General features: G+C 44.0%; 2 protein-coding genes across 2 annotated transcripts in view; both read right to left on the reverse strand.

Annotated features, from left to right (window-relative positions):
- The window catches only part of LOC148045385 (maestro heat-like repeat family member 5), a 59,263-nt gene that overhangs the window by 30,285 nt on the left and 12,185 nt on the right, over positions 1–16,793 (reverse strand). The gene's annotated exons all lie outside the window — the stretch shown is intronic.
- LOC148045386 (maestro heat-like repeat family member 5) overlaps positions 1–16,793 on the reverse strand; it is a 36,154-nt gene that overhangs the window by 18,940 nt on the left and 421 nt on the right. The window contains exons 2-8 of the mRNA XM_087715181.1: positions 16,584–16,765; positions 16,211–16,348; positions 15,493–15,549; positions 14,028–14,097; positions 10,044–10,187; positions 9,299–9,475; positions 7,284–7,393 (exon numbers count right to left, since the gene is read on the reverse strand). Coding sequence (XP_087571307.1) covers positions 7,284–7,393; positions 9,299–9,475; positions 10,044–10,187; positions 14,028–14,097; positions 15,493–15,549; positions 16,211–16,348; positions 16,584–16,765 — 878 coding nt within the window. The remainder of the gene's footprint in view (positions 1–7,283; positions 7,394–9,298; positions 9,476–10,043; positions 10,188–14,027; positions 14,098–15,492; positions 15,550–16,210; positions 16,349–16,583; positions 16,766–16,793) is intronic.

Genomic DNA, 16,793 nt, shown 5'->3' on the forward strand with positions numbered 1-16,793 from the left:
ACAAAACCTCCTTAATCCTGTTGCCATTCGTGGATCAAGTTCTCCAAACGTCTTTATGAGCAAGTCCAAACAAGAAGATCTTTGCACCTTTTTGCTTAAGGTGCCTCTCATATAATGTCATTGTCCTACGTTTATTCCACTTTTCAGCTTATCTTTAATTCTCAGTGGTGATATCAAAAGTTTTGCAAATGATATTTCATAAAGTATAAATTCTTTAATGCTTCTTGTTCCTCCTACGCTCTGTCTTTCGAAGTAAATCTTCTGTGTGGCTGCCCCCCCTTCTAACGTTCCATCTTTTTCTCCCTCAGAGGTAAACCAGATGCCCGGAATGTCAGCAAATTGAAAATCTTCATCTCTGACATCCTTTGTTTGTATTTCAGGAACATTCAAACATTCAACATTCTCACTTTTTTCTTCATATTTTGATGTTAAAAACAGCAAATAATCCAGCTTTCTTTCAAATATGTCATACGTGTCAGTCAGCTTTTGTAGTGCGAAAAAAATCATTTGAAATGAATCATTTGAAACTTGAACAGACGCCATCTTTGTACGCAGTTAGTATTTTCCCTTTAGAGGCTTTCAGGTATTTGCAAGTAAAAACAAGCTGAGAGCTGTACAATCTTATCTGATCTTAGACCAACCTAGCCAAGCAATAAAAGTGTCAAGTTGTAGGGAGCCAAGTTATAGTAAATTGGTTTACAGCCCACTTACAGAGAGTCAGAGGAGATGTTGGAATAATCTTTCCTTTGTCCATGTAAGTAGCATTTAAAACATTTAAAAAATAGGGTAACCACCGTCCATAAACCAATAAAGAGATCCAATTCACCGCTAGATTCTTCTGTTCTTTGGTTTCAATTAACTTAAATTTTTATGCGGACTGTGTCTCTCTGAGTAATAAAATCATCTTACCAGCTGGAAACATGCCATTCTTAGAAGCAACCTACAGTTTTGGTTAGCTTACGGCTAATCCAGAAGTCACTGGCAAAGGAGGTTAAATTCCAAGCCCCCAGGGACTTTGCGAACGTCTCTGGGGTCTCTGGATCTCCTCCAACCTTTCACTGTCAGTCCAGGACAGCTTGGGTTCAAAAATGAAGCATCCAATTCCTTCGGAATAGAGGAATTTCAGGAATAGCCTGGAAATACGTCTTCTCACTGCTAAGTCCCACCTTCTTCCTAGATCTCGGTTCTTGGTGTTCTCTAAGGTCAATGCTGCCTACCGCACCTTCTTCTTTCTGTACTCCTCTTTGAGTACAATTAGTGGTTTTTCTTTTCCTGTCTCCTCATCTTTCCCTCTCAAATGTTCTGCATAGAATAGTTCTGCTTTCACAGTTGAATCTATTCTATATCTTTGTCCTTGCCATACAAACATGAGACCTTCTGATATCAGCCATCTGTAATTAACAACTTTTTAAAGTAAAATTTTAGTCACAAATTGGTATTCTCTTCTCTTCTCTTTCACTCTTCTTGGTACTTGTTTCAAAACCGCAATCTCCTTATTTTTTATTCCAGTCTTTTGTCTCTTGCCTTCTCTAATATTTGTGTCTTAATTGCTTTCTTAGTAAATCTTATATGAACTTCTCTTGGGAGATTGTTTCTCGCTGCATATCTTATATAGACTCAAAACAACTTGTCTATACCATCCATCATCTTCTCTTTGGTTATCTCCAAGATGTCTGCCAGAATTTCTATCATTATTTCTGCCAGATTTTCTCCCTTTTCTTCTAAATCTGAAATAAAATCTGAAATCTGAGATAAAATTCTGATCCATTGATCTCCCATCCCAGTATTCCACTGTTATCTTTTTCAACCACACTGAATCTGGTATCAATATTTCCAATTTTCTTATCTCTTTGCTCATCTTTTTCTTCAGTTTTTCTTCATATTTCATCATCATTTGGTGAATATTCTCAATTTTCCCATCTCCATTCCCTGCTTTTTGTTTGATGTTTTCTCTTCTTTGTTCTATATTTTCTATTCTCTTTTCAATGTTATCTGTTCTCTTTTCTATCTTCTCTGGTCTTACTTGTATTTTTTGTATTCCTTGCATAATCATCTGCAGTATCACTTCCTTGTCTTTTTCCTGTTGCAACATTGTGTGAATTGATCTTTGTCCTCCAGATGATGAAGAAGAGGAAGTTGGTATTGCAGAGCCAGCGGCTGTTATCTTTTTACTCATTTCAAAACAGTTGATATACTATATGGTAGTTGAAAAATACAAAGTCTTCAGGTTCTTCTATACCTTAATCTACTTATATAGAGGACAGTTATAATCCCAAGTGGCCCTAATAAGAAGAGAGAGAAAAAAGGAAATGGAAAAAAGAAAAAAAGGGGGGAAAGGAAAAAAGGAAAAAAACTTCATGCTCTTGTTTGTCCTAATCCAATTGGTTCCAGTTGTTTAAAAGAAAAAAAAAGAAAAAACATATCATTCACAAAATAAATAAATAAAAGGAACAATAACAAAAGTCTTCATGTTCTTCTTTATCTTAATTAAGTTCAGTGAAATAAAATAACAAAATCCAGCAGGAAAAGGGGAAAATATATGTCTATATATGCATCCCCCCAAATAGACAAGAAAAACAGAAAAGAAGCCCACCTTCTTTAAGAAAAAAGGGGGGAAGCCAAACTTCCTCTGCAGAAGGCCTCAGACCAGCTGGCAGTGGTTAAATGAGAAGGAGAGTAAGGGAGTAAAAAGACAGAGAAAAAAAGGGAGAGAGAAACACTGCCACTGTAAAATCCAAGGCTCTTATATTAAGTTCCAAACAAAATTAGCAATTGTCTTTTCAAGTTCACTACAGTCTTCTTTCTTTGAATTCCAAATTTTCTTTCATGCCCAAACTCCATACACTGATAGTATCCAAGAAGAGTACCTGTATAAACAATCCCCCATGCTCATCCCACTATCATTTCATAAACAGGCTTAAAGTTCTTGAAATATAACATCAGGTCTTAACTTTTTTTAAACTTTTCTCTAAACACTCATACAAGAAAAAGAAAACAATGTTTCCAGGCCTCTAGATGGCAGTGTTATTTATTCTCTTCCACTTCCCTTATTTTCCTTATACTCAGAAAAGAAAAACAGATTCAAAAAGGAAATACATTTAGAGCCTTGGAAAGAGAAAAAAAGTAGGGAGGAAAAAGTCTTAGACAGCAAAAATTATTATGCAAATATTTAGGAAAGAAAAGACAAAAAAACCCTGTCCAGTTTAAAAAGTAAAAGACCTTTGTAAAAATCCAGCCAAATTCCAACAATAAAAAGGAAGAAAAAAAATCACTCAACTTGACTCTGACTTAATCTCGCCGCTTAGCCTCTTCAGTCTTCAATTTTAAATTAACTTTTAGTCTTTTAGTGTGTTCTCTCGAATAATAATGATAAAAAGTCCTCTCACCAGATCAACACACTTTCTGTCAGCCTCTGCTTTGCTGTTGCTTCGACTGCCATGAAACGGGGAGGGAGGGCATGGTATTTGGGAGGGGTTACTAAGTGTGCTGGTGGAAGGTTCTGGAGTTCAACTGCTGATCGGACTGCGCATGCATGGGAGTTTCCCGCCAGGAATAACGGCACCGACATTCCATCTTCATGATGCCTTTTGAAGTTATCTCGCACCTGACACTTGGGAGAATTATGATTGGACTGTAACTGTGATGCCAAGGGGAGGGGAATGGGCTATTCTATATATCAATCGCTTTCGCGCCTAAATATTCAGATTTCGCTTCGCTATGCCTTTAATCATTTTTAATTAGTAAAAGTACACTTGATTTCCACACATGGAGTCTCGTGGTCTTTCTTTCCTAATTATTTAATGGAGAGGTGCTGACAGTAAGCGAAATCTCACTAACACCCCACCAAGAGATTACAACCTTCTGTGGAGGGTGTACTTGCATGAAGAAATGAAGAAAATGTCTTTGCACGCAAGCAATGAAGAAATTGAAAAGGACACTAATGATCCATCATTACCTGAGAGAATGGCTGAGTTGGAAATAGCGGGCCCTGCGATCCCCCCCCCCCCGTTGGTCCTTATCTGTGGGGCAAAAGGAGGACAGCGCAAGCTGGGATGCTGGAGTTACCAGAAGAAAACATCAGGCAAAGCCACTTGAAATGGGGGCCGAATGAAGGCCCCGAGAAAGAGTTCAGCCGGAGGACGTGGAACATAGGTACTCTATGCAAAGATTCGGGGAGGGTGAAGAGGCCGAGGGGGAATGGGAGCAAGCTAACCCAGAGACAGTCTCACCCCCCCCCCAAGCCAGGGGGGCTGCCAGAGCAGGGGGGGGGAAGAAGACACAGAATGGCAAAAGTCCCTCCCTTAATTGTAAAGTATGACGGAAATCCCAAGAAACTGGGCCTCTTCATTATGCAGGTTTATAACTTTATGGAAATTTATGGGCCTGATTTAGAATCGGATGACATGAAAGTACGTATGGTGTTACTTGCTTTGAAGGAAGAGGCTGCCGACTGGATGATGGGTCTGCACCAAAGCAATTCCCCCCTCCTGAGGAATTTTGACGCTTTTATGACTGCGTTCAAGAGACGATTTGATGATCCCCTCACTGAGAAACGGGGGAAACTGAAATTTATGACCCTCACACAGGGAGATAGGCCAGTGACTCAGTACATTCAGGAGTTTCAACACCTCTGTACTTATATGAGAGGATGGTCTGCAGAAGTGCTTTTGGATAAATTTGCATTGGGCTTGAATGAAGACATTCATCAACAATGTGTTAATCGCTACCTTCCTAAGCGTGTTACTGCTTGATATGAAAATGCAGCAGATATTGAGCTTGATTTAATTAGACTTCAACGTGCGAACGAGGAGAGAGAGAGAGAGAGAGAGAGAGAGAGAGAGAGAGAGAGAGAGAGAGAGAGAGAGAAAGAGCAGCAAGATCTCCCTCCCCGACTCACAAGCCCCCTTTCCGAGTGAGGAGCAAAGGGAAAGGAGACCCCACAGGCAAAGTCAAGCCGTTCACATGTTTTCGTTGTGGGAGGGGAGGCCACCGCGCTCCGGAGTGCCATGCTAAGCTACCCACGACCACCCCACCCCCTGCCAAGAGAGAAGGGAGATCAAGCAAGGCCCTGGACAAGAAGAAAAAGGAAGCTGCTTTCGCCACGGATGCCACCCCCACCCCCCGCATTTCAGACAGGACATGGAGGGAGAAGCTGACGCCTCTACCAGCTCCTCTGATGACTCCGATGACGACGCCTCGCCTCACTGGGTGAGTTCAAACAAAGGCTCCATGCTGATCCCAATAGAGTTAAGGGTTCCGCTCGATGGGGTGTCAGAGCAGCTTCCCACCCTCCTTGACTCAGGCTGTTCCCGCTGTATGATAAATCCTGCTATGGTGGAGAAACTAGGCCTCAAGTAAAAAAACTTTGAAAACCCCTATTGTCTTTTGCCAGATAGATGGGTCCATAGCAGGGGGTGGCCCAGCCCACTTCTATATTGAGCCTCTAGAGATGAAGATGGGCTCCCACACCGAATTAATCTCTTTTATTGTGGCTCCTGGAATGGACAGGCCCCTCATTTTAGGCCTCCCTTGGCTTCGAAAATGGAACCCTCGCATAAATTGGAGGGAGGGTTGGTTGCGCATTCGCACAAGCACGCCTCCAGAGGGGAAGGGTGTTTCCCCGGAACCTGTTAGCTGCAGTTCTGCTTTGGCCGCCAGAGGGCAGGAAAGGATTGAAGGAGAGGAAAAGATTCCAAAAGTGTATTGGGACCTGAGAGGAGTTTTTAGTGAGGAATCTTCCGATAAACTTCTGCCCCACAGACCTACTGATTGCTCCATCGACATTTTGCCCGGTGTCAAGCTTCCAAAGCTCCAAATATATTCCATGTCCCCAAGGGAGATGGAGGAAATGAGAAAATTCATTGATAAAAATTTACAACGGGGTTTCATCGAGCCAGCACGGCCCAAAGTAGCTGCCCCTGTATTATTCAGAGAGAAGAAAGATGGCTCCCTGAGGCTTTGTGTTAATTTCAAGAATCTGAATGGGATCTTGGCCCAAAACCTCTACCCATTGCCGTTAATGAAGGACATGTTAGCCCAATTGGGGAAGGGCCGCATTTTCACTAAACTGGACCTCAGAGAAGCGTACTATAGAGTCCGCATAAAGGAGGGGGATGAGTGGAAGACTGCTTTCAAGTGCCCCCTCGGCTGTTTCCAGTTCTGGATGATGCCTTTTGGCCTGCAGGGGGCGCCTGCAGTTTTCATGCAATTAATTAATGAAATCTTGCATGACCACCTTTACAAAGGCGTTATCGTATATTTGGACGATATCCTTATCTAGACTCAGACTTACGACGAACACGTCGCTTTGGTCCGCACTGTCTTGAAAAAACTCAGGGCCGCTGAACTGTATGCCAAGCTGTCCAAGTGTGAATTTCACCAGGCGAAGATTGACTACCTAGGGTATCGTATCTCCCCCACTAGCATTGAGATGGACCCTGGGAAAGTGAAGGCGGTCACTGAGTGGGAGGCACCCCGGACACGCAGACAATTGCAAAAGTTTTTGGGTTTTGCTAATTTCTACCATCAGTTCATTCCTTCTTTTGCCAAAATTGCACTTCCCATCACTAATTTGTTGAAGTCCAAAGGTGGGCCTAAACCTAAGCCTAGCAAACCACTGGATTGGACCATGGAGTGTCAAGCTGCTTTCAAGAAGTTAAAGTGCCTATTTGCTGCGGAACCAGTTCTGAAGCATCCCGACATGGACAAGCCTTTCGTCGTCCAAGCCGATGCCAGTGACGTCGCTGTTGGGGCCATCTTGCTACAAGCCAACGACCAAGGTAATTTGCGACCTTGTGCTTACACCTTCTGCAAGCTCACAGACACTGAAAGACGGTGGGCCGTTTGGGAGAAGGAGGCATTTGCAGTGCGCTGGGCCCTGGCCACATGGCACCACTTCCTAGAGGGCGCTAAACACCCTTTTGAAGTGTGGACTGACCACAAAAATTTGGAGGCTTTGAGGACCCCATGCCGCCTATCCCCTAAACAGATGCGCTGGGCCCAAAATTTCAACTGCTTCAACTTCACACTCAAGTACATCCCTGGAGGGAAGAATTTCATGGCTGATGCTTTGTCCAGACTCCCTCAATACAACTGCTCTAAACTGAGTATTGTTCAGCCTGTCGTTCCCACATCCAGCCTTGCGGCTCCAGTGGTCACTTGTCAGCAGGCACGCTCGAAAGTGGATGTGCCTCAGGATTTTCTTTCTGACCTCAGACGCGCCCTTCCCCAGGATGACTGGTTCCAGCAGCATCAGGATGAGTGTACAATGAGGGACGATTTACCGTGGATCGGAACCAAGCTTTACGTCCCAACCTCTCTTCATCTCGTCGTCCTCCAACGAGCTCACGATTCTAAGTTGGCGGGTCACTTTGGATTCGTAAAAACATTGCACCTAGTGAAGAGACAATTTTGGTGGCCCTCTTTGAAAAAGGACATTGAACTTTATGTTGCTGGTTGTCCGGTCTGTGCGGCCGCTAAACAGCCACCTGGAAAACCACAAGGCTTACTTCAATCTGTCGCCCCCCCTGTCACCCCTTGGAGGGAAATTTCGATGGACTTCATTGTCAAGCTTCCTGAGAGCCAGGGGAACACCGTCATTTGGGTTGTTACAGACTTATTTTCAAAACAAGTTCATTTTGTTCCATGCCACAAGATTCCTTCTGCTAAGGCACTGGCTAAACTCTTCATTTCCCACATTTACCGTTTGCATGGGGTCCCTGATCGCATCATTTCCGATAGAGGTGTCCAGTTCACTTCTGCTTTCTGGAAGGAATTTCTTACACGCATTGGCTCCGCCCCGGGCCTAAGCTCCGCCCACCATCCTCAGACAAATGGGGCGTGTGAGAGGACTAATTCTGTTTTGGAACAATATTTACGTTGTTTCATCAATTATCAGCAGGATGATTGGGTGGACTTGCTGCCGCACGCTGAGGTGGCCTACAATAATTCGGTCCATAGCAGCACTGGTTTCACTCCTTTTTGTGTTGTTTTTGGTCAGGATTTTGTTCCTATTCCTGAGCTACCTCGTGAACAACCGCAAGTTTCTTCCGTCGCTGAGTGGCGCGAACGTCTGAGCCATGTTTGGCCTTTAACTCTTGCTACTTTGGATGCTGCGCATCATGCTCATAAGAAACAGGCTGATAAGAAGCGTGTGCAACCTTATCAGTACAGGGAGGGTGACCTGGTTAATTTGTCCACAAAATTCCTTCACACTACGCAAAAGTCGAAGAAATTGGGGCCTAAGTACGTTGGTCCATTTCCCATCATCAAAGTCATCAATCCTGTTTCCGTTCGTTTGCAGCTGCCAAAGCATCTCAACCGTGTTCATCATTAACCTCATTAAGCCTGTTCGTGTTTCTACTTTACATCTGCCTGTCGACCCTCCACCTGCACCCCTGTTGATTGACGGTGAACATCACTTTGAAGTTCATGAGATACTGGACTCTCGACGGCGGCGTAATCGAATCCAGTACTTAGTGGCTTGGAAGCATTTTCCTCCATCTCGTACGGAATGGGTTGACAAGTCCCATGTTCGTGCCCCCCGGCTGCTTCGACAGTTTTATTCTGCTTATCCTGACAAGCCTTGATTTTTTTTTCTCTTTCCCCCCCCCCCTTTTTTTCTCTTCTGTGTTTTGTTGTTCGTCGGTTGCTGTTTCCTCAAGCGGCCATAAGATGGAGCCAGAATCACTGTTAGATGCTGATCTGATTGAATAGCAACCTCTATGATGTGATCGAGGGGTTGTTTTCCCATCTTTGCAGCTTTCAGATGTGAGGACTCCAACTCCAGTATGCTGGCTGGAGAATTCTGGGACTTGAAGTCCTCACCTCTTCAAGTTGCCAAGAGGGAGAAATACTGATGGAGACCAGAGTTTCCCAATCTGAGCAGCTTTCAGATGTGGGGACTTCAACCTTCTCAGGCCAGCAGAGTTGAAATCCACACACCTTAAAGTGTCTGTGATCAAGCAACACCAATCTGGATTTTTAATAAATATGGAGGGTGATTGATGGTGGTTTGGTGAAGCTGAAGAGAATGGCAACCTTCATTCTCTTCCACCTCATCTGGCACTTCTCCAGCTCTCTGGAAGGGCTCAATGATCATCTGCAAGCTCACACACTCTTTTAGATGAGAACAACACAGTTGTTGCTGAACTATTTCTAAGACTTTTTGATAAAATTAGAATTCTTCAGATGGTACCCAGGCGATCTTTGTGGGAGAAAAAGAGAGAAGGGAGGGAGGGTGGGAGAGGAAGAGAGAGAGGGGGTGGTAGATTAGTTTGTTGTGATTTGGTTGACCTACATCAGCAAAATAATTTCCCAGGACCGGAATAAGATTGACAGCTTTCCATCCATAGGTTTGAGCATTCAGATGCCGGAAAAGGAACTGAAGTGTCCGGAGTGATTCTTTTGCTACAGACTTGTCTGGGTGACAAGCACAGTTGACCACAGAGACTAGCACCAGCTCTAACATCGTATTCTGCAGGAAGGAGGGAAAGGAGGGAACGATTAAACATGGTCACTGGAGTTCTCTGAGTCTAGGAATGACAAACACAGAGAAGCCCACAGAACATAGAATAACAGGGTTGAAAAGGAACTTGGAGGTCATCTAGTCCAACCCCCTGCTCAAGCAGGAGACCCTACACTATTCTGGACAAATGGTTGTCCAGTCTCTTCTTGAAAGCCTCCAGTATTGGAGCACCCACAACTTCTGGAGGCAAGTCGTTCCACTGGTTAATTGTCCTTATTGTCAGGAAATTTCTCCTTAGTTCTAGGTTGCTTCTCTCCTTCATTGGTTTCCATCCATTGCTTCTTGTTCTGCTTTGGATGTCCTCCAAGAGGATCTGTCTCTAAATTGATCCTTCAGATCTTCCAGGGATGCCTCCATCTTTGTAGAAGAGAGGCCACTGTAGCTGAGGGCATCCTCTTTCTGGTGGTTGTCTTCTTCTCCTCCTTCTACCCTTCCTAACCTTGTAGAATTCCTAGAGAGTGAGGTCACACCTGCTGCTCCCTTGAAAATCCCTCACTTCCTACACCCCATCTCTTACCTCAAAGGGGTGCTGGAGAAGATACCCCAGTCCACGAATAGCAAATATTTGGATGAGGGGATATGGCTCAGCTATCCATTTTTGGAAGACCCTGAGGATGTCCTTCATGATGAACAAGTGTCCAAGCTCCGGGTGAGAGAGAAGCTGGGGAAGAAGAGTGGAGTGATGGATTATTAACCAAGCAAAGGAAGAGAACTTTCCTCACAGCCTCTATGAAGAGATGCCACATTCAGCCATTATGGGGAGAGGAAAAGAAAAGACAGTCCTCATATAGTGATGGCGGAAAGTCACCATGGCACTGATAAAAGGGACAACTCCATTTTTCAGACTCATGACCATTGATCACAGTCACCTGATCAAAAATTGGGTACTTGACGGTCACAGTGTTTATTTTTTTTATTTTTTTATTTTTTTTAATTTTTAAACAAACAAAATAAACATATAACATAAAAAACCCCTCCAGTTACATACAGTATGTCAATTGGTCACAAAACTCCTGTGCCTCCTCACCATAGTCTTCACTTACAATTTATATAGAATCTCATATTATCAATCTAATATATATGTATACAATTATTATAATTATTTAACATTTATTTGACTATAATTATTATGACTTCTTTATGTGAGATATTCTAAATTTAGAATAGATTTATATTATGACATTTCATTACATCATCCTAAAACCATCCAGTAATATTACATCTTTACATTGTATTCTATATAAAATTATTTATCTTTGGTTACAAAACTTTCATGCATCCTCTCCATAGTCCTCACTTACAATTTATATAGAATTTCATTATTAATCATTTATTTGACTATAACTATTATTCATTTTATGCGTAATATTCTAACTAAATTAGTTTTTATTATAGCACTTCATTACATCATCCTGTATCCTTCCAATAGTTGTGAAATCTTATATCTCTTGCCATTTGTACTATTTGTGTTCTAATTGCTTTCTTGGTAGATCTTATATGGACTTCTCTTGGCAACTTGTTTTTCATTGCATATCTTGTAAAGACTTGAAACCCCTCGTCTGTTCCTTGCATCAACTTCACTTTGGTTATTACCGATGCTTCTGCCAAAATTTCTAACATTAGAGCTGCCCAATTTTTTTCCTTTTTTTCTTCTATATTTTGGAAATCTGATCTATCAATCTCCCATAACAATATTCCACTCTTGTCTTTTCCAACCTCAATCTCCTGTCAATATCACCAATTTTCTTATCTCTTTGTTCATCTTTTTCTTCAATTCTTCTGTTCTTTGTTCAATATTCTGCATTCTCTTTCTTTTCTTTTTTGTGTTGCAACATTCCTCCAGATAGTATACACTGCCACTATATAGAATCCAAGGCTTTTTTTATTAAGTTCCAAACAAGTTCACTGCAATTCTTCTCTCTTTCAAGGCTTTCTTTTTACTCCAGTCCAGCTACTGATAGTACCCCAGAGGAGCACCTGTATAAACAATCCATGCTCATCTGTCTATCATTTTCAATAAACAAGCTCAGAGACCTTGAAATGTAAATCAAATGTGCAAAGAAAAAAAAAGAAAAAAAATGTTTCCAAGCCTCCAAGCCTCTAAGTGGCAGTGTAACTTCTTTTCTTCTACTTTTACTCCCCTCTTTATATTCCAAACATCAGGAGAAAAAGAAAAGTTTTAAAAAAGAATATGCACTAGAGAATTGAAAAAAGAAAAAGAAAGAAAGTAGTAGAAGAAGAAAAAATCCGATCCAGTTTAAAAAGTAAGAAGCGTTTGTAAAAATTCCATTAATAAAAAGATTAAAGAACAGAGGGGGTGGGGCTAGCTGCCAGGTTGAATGGTTGCTTGAATGGAGAGCTCCATGAAGAGCAGCTGGATCTGGCATCCGGAGGGGTTTCTGGAAAGACTTTTGTAAATCGAAGATTTCCTGTAGGGAAGACTGAAGAGAAGGTTGGTTTGGCATGACCATAGCAGTGGTGGGTTTCAAAAATTGTTCGAACCTACTCTGTGGGTGTGGCCTCCTTTGTGGGAGTGGCTTGCCGCCCATGTGACCAGATGGGAGTGGCTTGCTGCCCATGCGACCTGATATGAAGATGCCGACGACACTTGTCAGAACCACCTTAAATTACCTCACACACAGAACTGGCATGCATAAGAATGTAAAAACAGTAAACCTGTTTTTTAAAAGGCATCTTTGGTTTGGATTAAAACAACTTCAACACATGCAATAAGCGAGAAGCTGCAGGAGTCGCGAGTGGCTTAACAGATTCCTGATCTTGGAGGAAGGTATTTTTATTCCAAAACAGCTCAAGAGATTAAGATTAAGGAGCAGGGTGGTTGTTTTTTTTTATCCCCCCCCCCCTTTATAGCTGCGAGTGAGTGAAGGCTGGAGATTTTTTTCTTTTCTTCTCTGAACTGTATGAGGATCTGAATCTAAACTTAATTAGTTAACCCAACAAAGGCCAGCTGTAAATAACTCTGATTACATGGATGCCTTCAGGGGGAAATGAGTTAACTATTGAAGGTTTGAAGAAGGTTTGAAGAACAAAAAAAGCTGACTCATAGCAGTGCATTTTGTCAAGTCTGTTTCTTGTTAGTCTGTATCTGGTTAGCTTGTGGAAGAGTGACATCTACTGGTGAAATATGGAATCCCCCCCACCCCATAGTATACCTTAAGAGAAAACAGAACTTTTGGTGACCATACCCCTTGGATAACAAGAAACCTGACTATTGGAGAACATTGATGTTAATCTTTGGACATTACTAAAAGAAATAATCGGAGCGAGAGAAAGAAGATTTACTGGACCAAAGGACTCAGAATATTTATATAATTACTTAATCCAAGAGGGTCATATGTAAGGTTGAACTTAAAGAATAGGAATTAATGTTATAATACTACTATCAAAGGAATATATTGTTATTGTCATTGGTATTGTTAATGCTATAAGATTATTATTTTTTTATATTATTGGCATTAGTATTGATTAACTAAGGAGATGGTTTAATTCAGTGACATGCGGTGAAGTTTATGGCTGGTGAGGCAAAAAGAAAGAAAGCGGCTTTTGGCCGCCCTGCCGCTATGTCCGACATAGATTAATAAGTCTCTCTCATTCTTTCTATCCTATGATATTTGTTTTCTTATAATATATGAATCTGTTGATATATAGACTATATCACCCCTTAATACTCCTTAAAATTGATTATTGAGTAGAGGAAGAGGGAAAAGGAGAGGGAAAGTGGGGAGAGGGAGAGGAAGGAAGGAAGGAAGGACTGGAGAAAGTTACGAGGGAGAGAAGAAATCGTATCGTCGTGATGTCAGCTTCACATGCTAACGGTCGCAGTGTTTTGAGGTTACGTGATCCGTTTTGTGACCGCCTGATAAGCCAAGTCAATGGGGAAACCAGATTCACTTAACCGTGTGACTAACTTAACAACGGCAGCAATTCACTTAACAACTGTGGCAAAGGAAGTGGTAAAATGGGACAAAAACTGCTTAGGGACTGAGCAACAGAAATTTGTGGCTCAGTTGTGGTCATAAGTCGCTCAGTTGTGGCTCAGTTGTGGTCCAGGACAACCTGTAGAAGAAAATCACTGAAATATCTGGTTTATCCTAAGTTTATGACCACGGCGTTGGCTTGAGGGCTTCTGCGATCACTTAGTGACCACTGGAGGTTCTATGACGGTCTTATGTCAGAGACTACAGAATGGCAATACAAAACTGTCTATAATGCAAAGAGGAAACGGAATTTGGGGTCATTGAATCTTCCTCCCTCCCTCCAATTCCATTGATTAACAGAGTAAGAGGAGACCTTGGAGATCTTCTAGTCCAACCCCTTGACCAAGCAGAGACCATCTACTATGTCAGACAAACAGCTGTCCAGTCTCTTCTTCAAAGCCTCCAGTGATGGAGCCGCCACAACTTCAACTTCCTAATCATAAAGTCCCCCTGAACCCTGCACAACTTCCCTGGAGCTCGACAGTGTTGTGGTGCATCCTCACCTCCGAGAAGAACACCATGCCAATTGTCTTCTCCCTTAAGTCGGGATGGTGCAGATAGGTGTTGGCATGTCTGAACATCAGTGATGTGCAGTGAGCTTCATGGCCAGTGAGGCAAGTGCGAAAGCCCTGCCGAAGCCCCAGCGCCGCGTCCACCATAGAGCGGGACCCTCACCAGCCATGAAGCTCACCGCACGTCACTCGGCAGTTCAAACTCTGCTCTGCAGCCCAAACTTTCTCCTCCCAGCAACTTGGCCTGTTGGACACAGTGGTGGCGGGGGAGGAATGGGCTGGGTGGGCTGGCTGGCTGAGGAGGGGGGAGCCCTTTTAAGCCCTGCTGCCGTGTCTTCCCAGTAAGACTTCCTTTCGGCTTGCGGTTTCCCTTGCCTGCCTTAACCAAAGCTTGGCGCCCTGCCTCTGCTTTCGCGCTCTCCCTCTCTCAGCTGTGCAGCAGTGTTGGCGGTAGCTCTCGGCCTATGGCGGCAGCATCGCACAGGCTGTGGAAGGAGGAGGAGGAGGAGGGAACCAAAGAGAAGCTTTTACCAGGCGTGTGCCCCACAGCCAGGACAGTCATTGCGCCTCAATCCGTGTTTCTTCCTGCAAAGCCCTTTGGGCAACCCGAGAGCTCCGCCTGATGCCCAAAGGGCTTTGCAGGAAGAAACGCGGCTTGAGGCGCAATGACGGTCCTAACTGTGGGGCACACGCCTGGTAAAAGCCTCTCTTTGGTTCCCTCCTCCTCCTCCTTCCACAGCCTGCGCGAGCCGAAAGGAAGTCTTGCTGGGAAGACGGGCTTTAAAGGACTCCCCCCTCCCCAGCCAGCCAGCCCACCCAGCCCATTCCTCCCCTGCCACCACTGTGTCCAACAGGCCAGGCGTCTCGCGTTTATGGCAGACATAAACGCGAAACACCTGGCCTTTTGGGACACAGCGGGGAGAACGTCCCTGCTGCCTCTGCACTCCGCCGCCTCGCCACCCGCCTCCTCTGACCCCACCGCTGTGAAGAAAGAAAACACACACAAACACCTCACAATAAAAAATTACAAATTAAATTACAATAAATTTGAATCCCCCCCTCGCTCCATCCGATCCACCTTTTCCAGCTGTGGAAACTCTCTCAACTCTCCTCTTCTCCGGTCAACGTAAGCATGGTCAATGTAAGCATGCTCATAAGGCATGATTCGCTGCTCCCCGATCAGGAGGCGGGAGAATCAGTGCCTCTTTTGCATATGAAAGTTTTCGCTTTTTAACTCCTCCTTAACTTTTAAAAGGCGCAAAATTCCTTAGGCAAGAGAGGCCCCGAGTTCTCTGGCCTCCTCCCATAGTTAATACTGAGAGCAGACACCAAGCCACTGTGACTTTGAATCTGGTAGCAACTACCCTGGCTTTAATTATTTAAAAAAAAATTATTTAAAATTCTTTCTTTTCCCTTAGGAGACTGGTGAGGCCCCGCCTCCCCTGCCTCTAGTGACTGCACGTCCCTGCTGAACATCATCTTCATCTCCACTTGAGAGTATGCAAAAAGTTTCCTAAAGATCAAATAGTGAGAAATCAGATAAGATCCGCTGGTGAGTGAGGAGAAAATCACCAAGCTAGAGAAATGATTATCTGAATTATGGATAAATGAATTACTCAATGAATTAGTCCATTTACAGAATTTCTCACCCTCTCTCTCTTTTTCTGTCTTTCTCTCCCTCCTCCTCCCTCTCCTTCCGTCCCTCCCTCTACATCTCATTCTCTCTCTCCTTTTGTCTCCCTCTGACACTCCCTCTCTTTCTCTGTCTTTTTCTTCTTCCCTCCTCTCTCTCCCTCTCCTTTCTTTGTCTCCCTCTCTCTCCCCCTCCGCCTCCCTCTCTTTTGCTCTCTCCCTTCCCTTCCTCTCCTCTATCTCCCCTTCCCTCGCTCTATCTTTCCTCCCACTCAACCACCCTTTCTTTCTCTTTCTCTCTGTGCCTCTTCTTCTTCCTCTCCTTCTGCCCTCCCCTCCTCTCTCTTTCACTCTTTCTCCCTTCCTCTCTCCTTTTCCTCTATCTAACCCTCCCTCTTCCTCTCTTTCTCTCTCCCTCCCCCTTCCCCCTCTCCCTCACTTTCTCTCTCTCTGCCTCTTCTTCCTCTTCTCCCTCGGCCCTCCCCTCCCTCTCTCACCCACTGCCACTCAAGGCCAAGTTCTTTGGACTCTGAAGTTCTTACCGGACCAGGTGGAAAATGGCCTCAAACAGACTATCTGGGCTCAAGAGCATCTTCCAGCATCCCAGCGTCATCAAATCTTCGTATTCCTCTTTGTATCCTGCAGACAGGATGAGGTTTTTGATCGCCTCCACTGCCGTGCTAAATCAAAGGAAGGGAGAAGAGTCGGTGCCAATGCTTCAGCTGATGCCCCCTGCAAAGGCCATGCTTCCCCTGTCCCCAACCGGCCTCCCGCAGCCCTTCAGGAGAGCTCCAGCTTTCACTTGGCGGCTTGTGCAACAACCACAAAACACAATAGCAAATCAGCCTCCCTTTATTTCTTCCCCTTTCAGTTATATCCAGTTGGATCCAGATTGGTCCCAGGAGATTTCCTTACCTCAAGAGGTTGATCTGTTCTGAAAGGTCCATGACTCTGCTGGACCTCCTGGATCCACTCTTGCTGGCTCCCAGGAGGAAGTACAGCTGCGTGACCAGGGCGAGGAGCAGGTTGGAGAATTTGTTGGAGAGGAACTCAGCAGCGTTCGGGAGGGACAGGAGGAAAGAGAGGGCGTTGGTGGCCTAGAAATGGAATGAAGGGAGAGTCACC

Source organism: Thamnophis sirtalis, unplaced genomic scaffold (assembly GCF_051295495.1).
Source record: "Thamnophis sirtalis isolate CommonGarterSnake01/CBP01778 unplaced genomic scaffold, rThaSir2_p1.2 scaffold_5, whole genome shotgun sequence".
In the NCBI taxonomy this organism is placed as follows: Eukaryota; Metazoa; Chordata; class Lepidosauria; order Squamata; family Natricidae; genus Thamnophis; species Thamnophis sirtalis.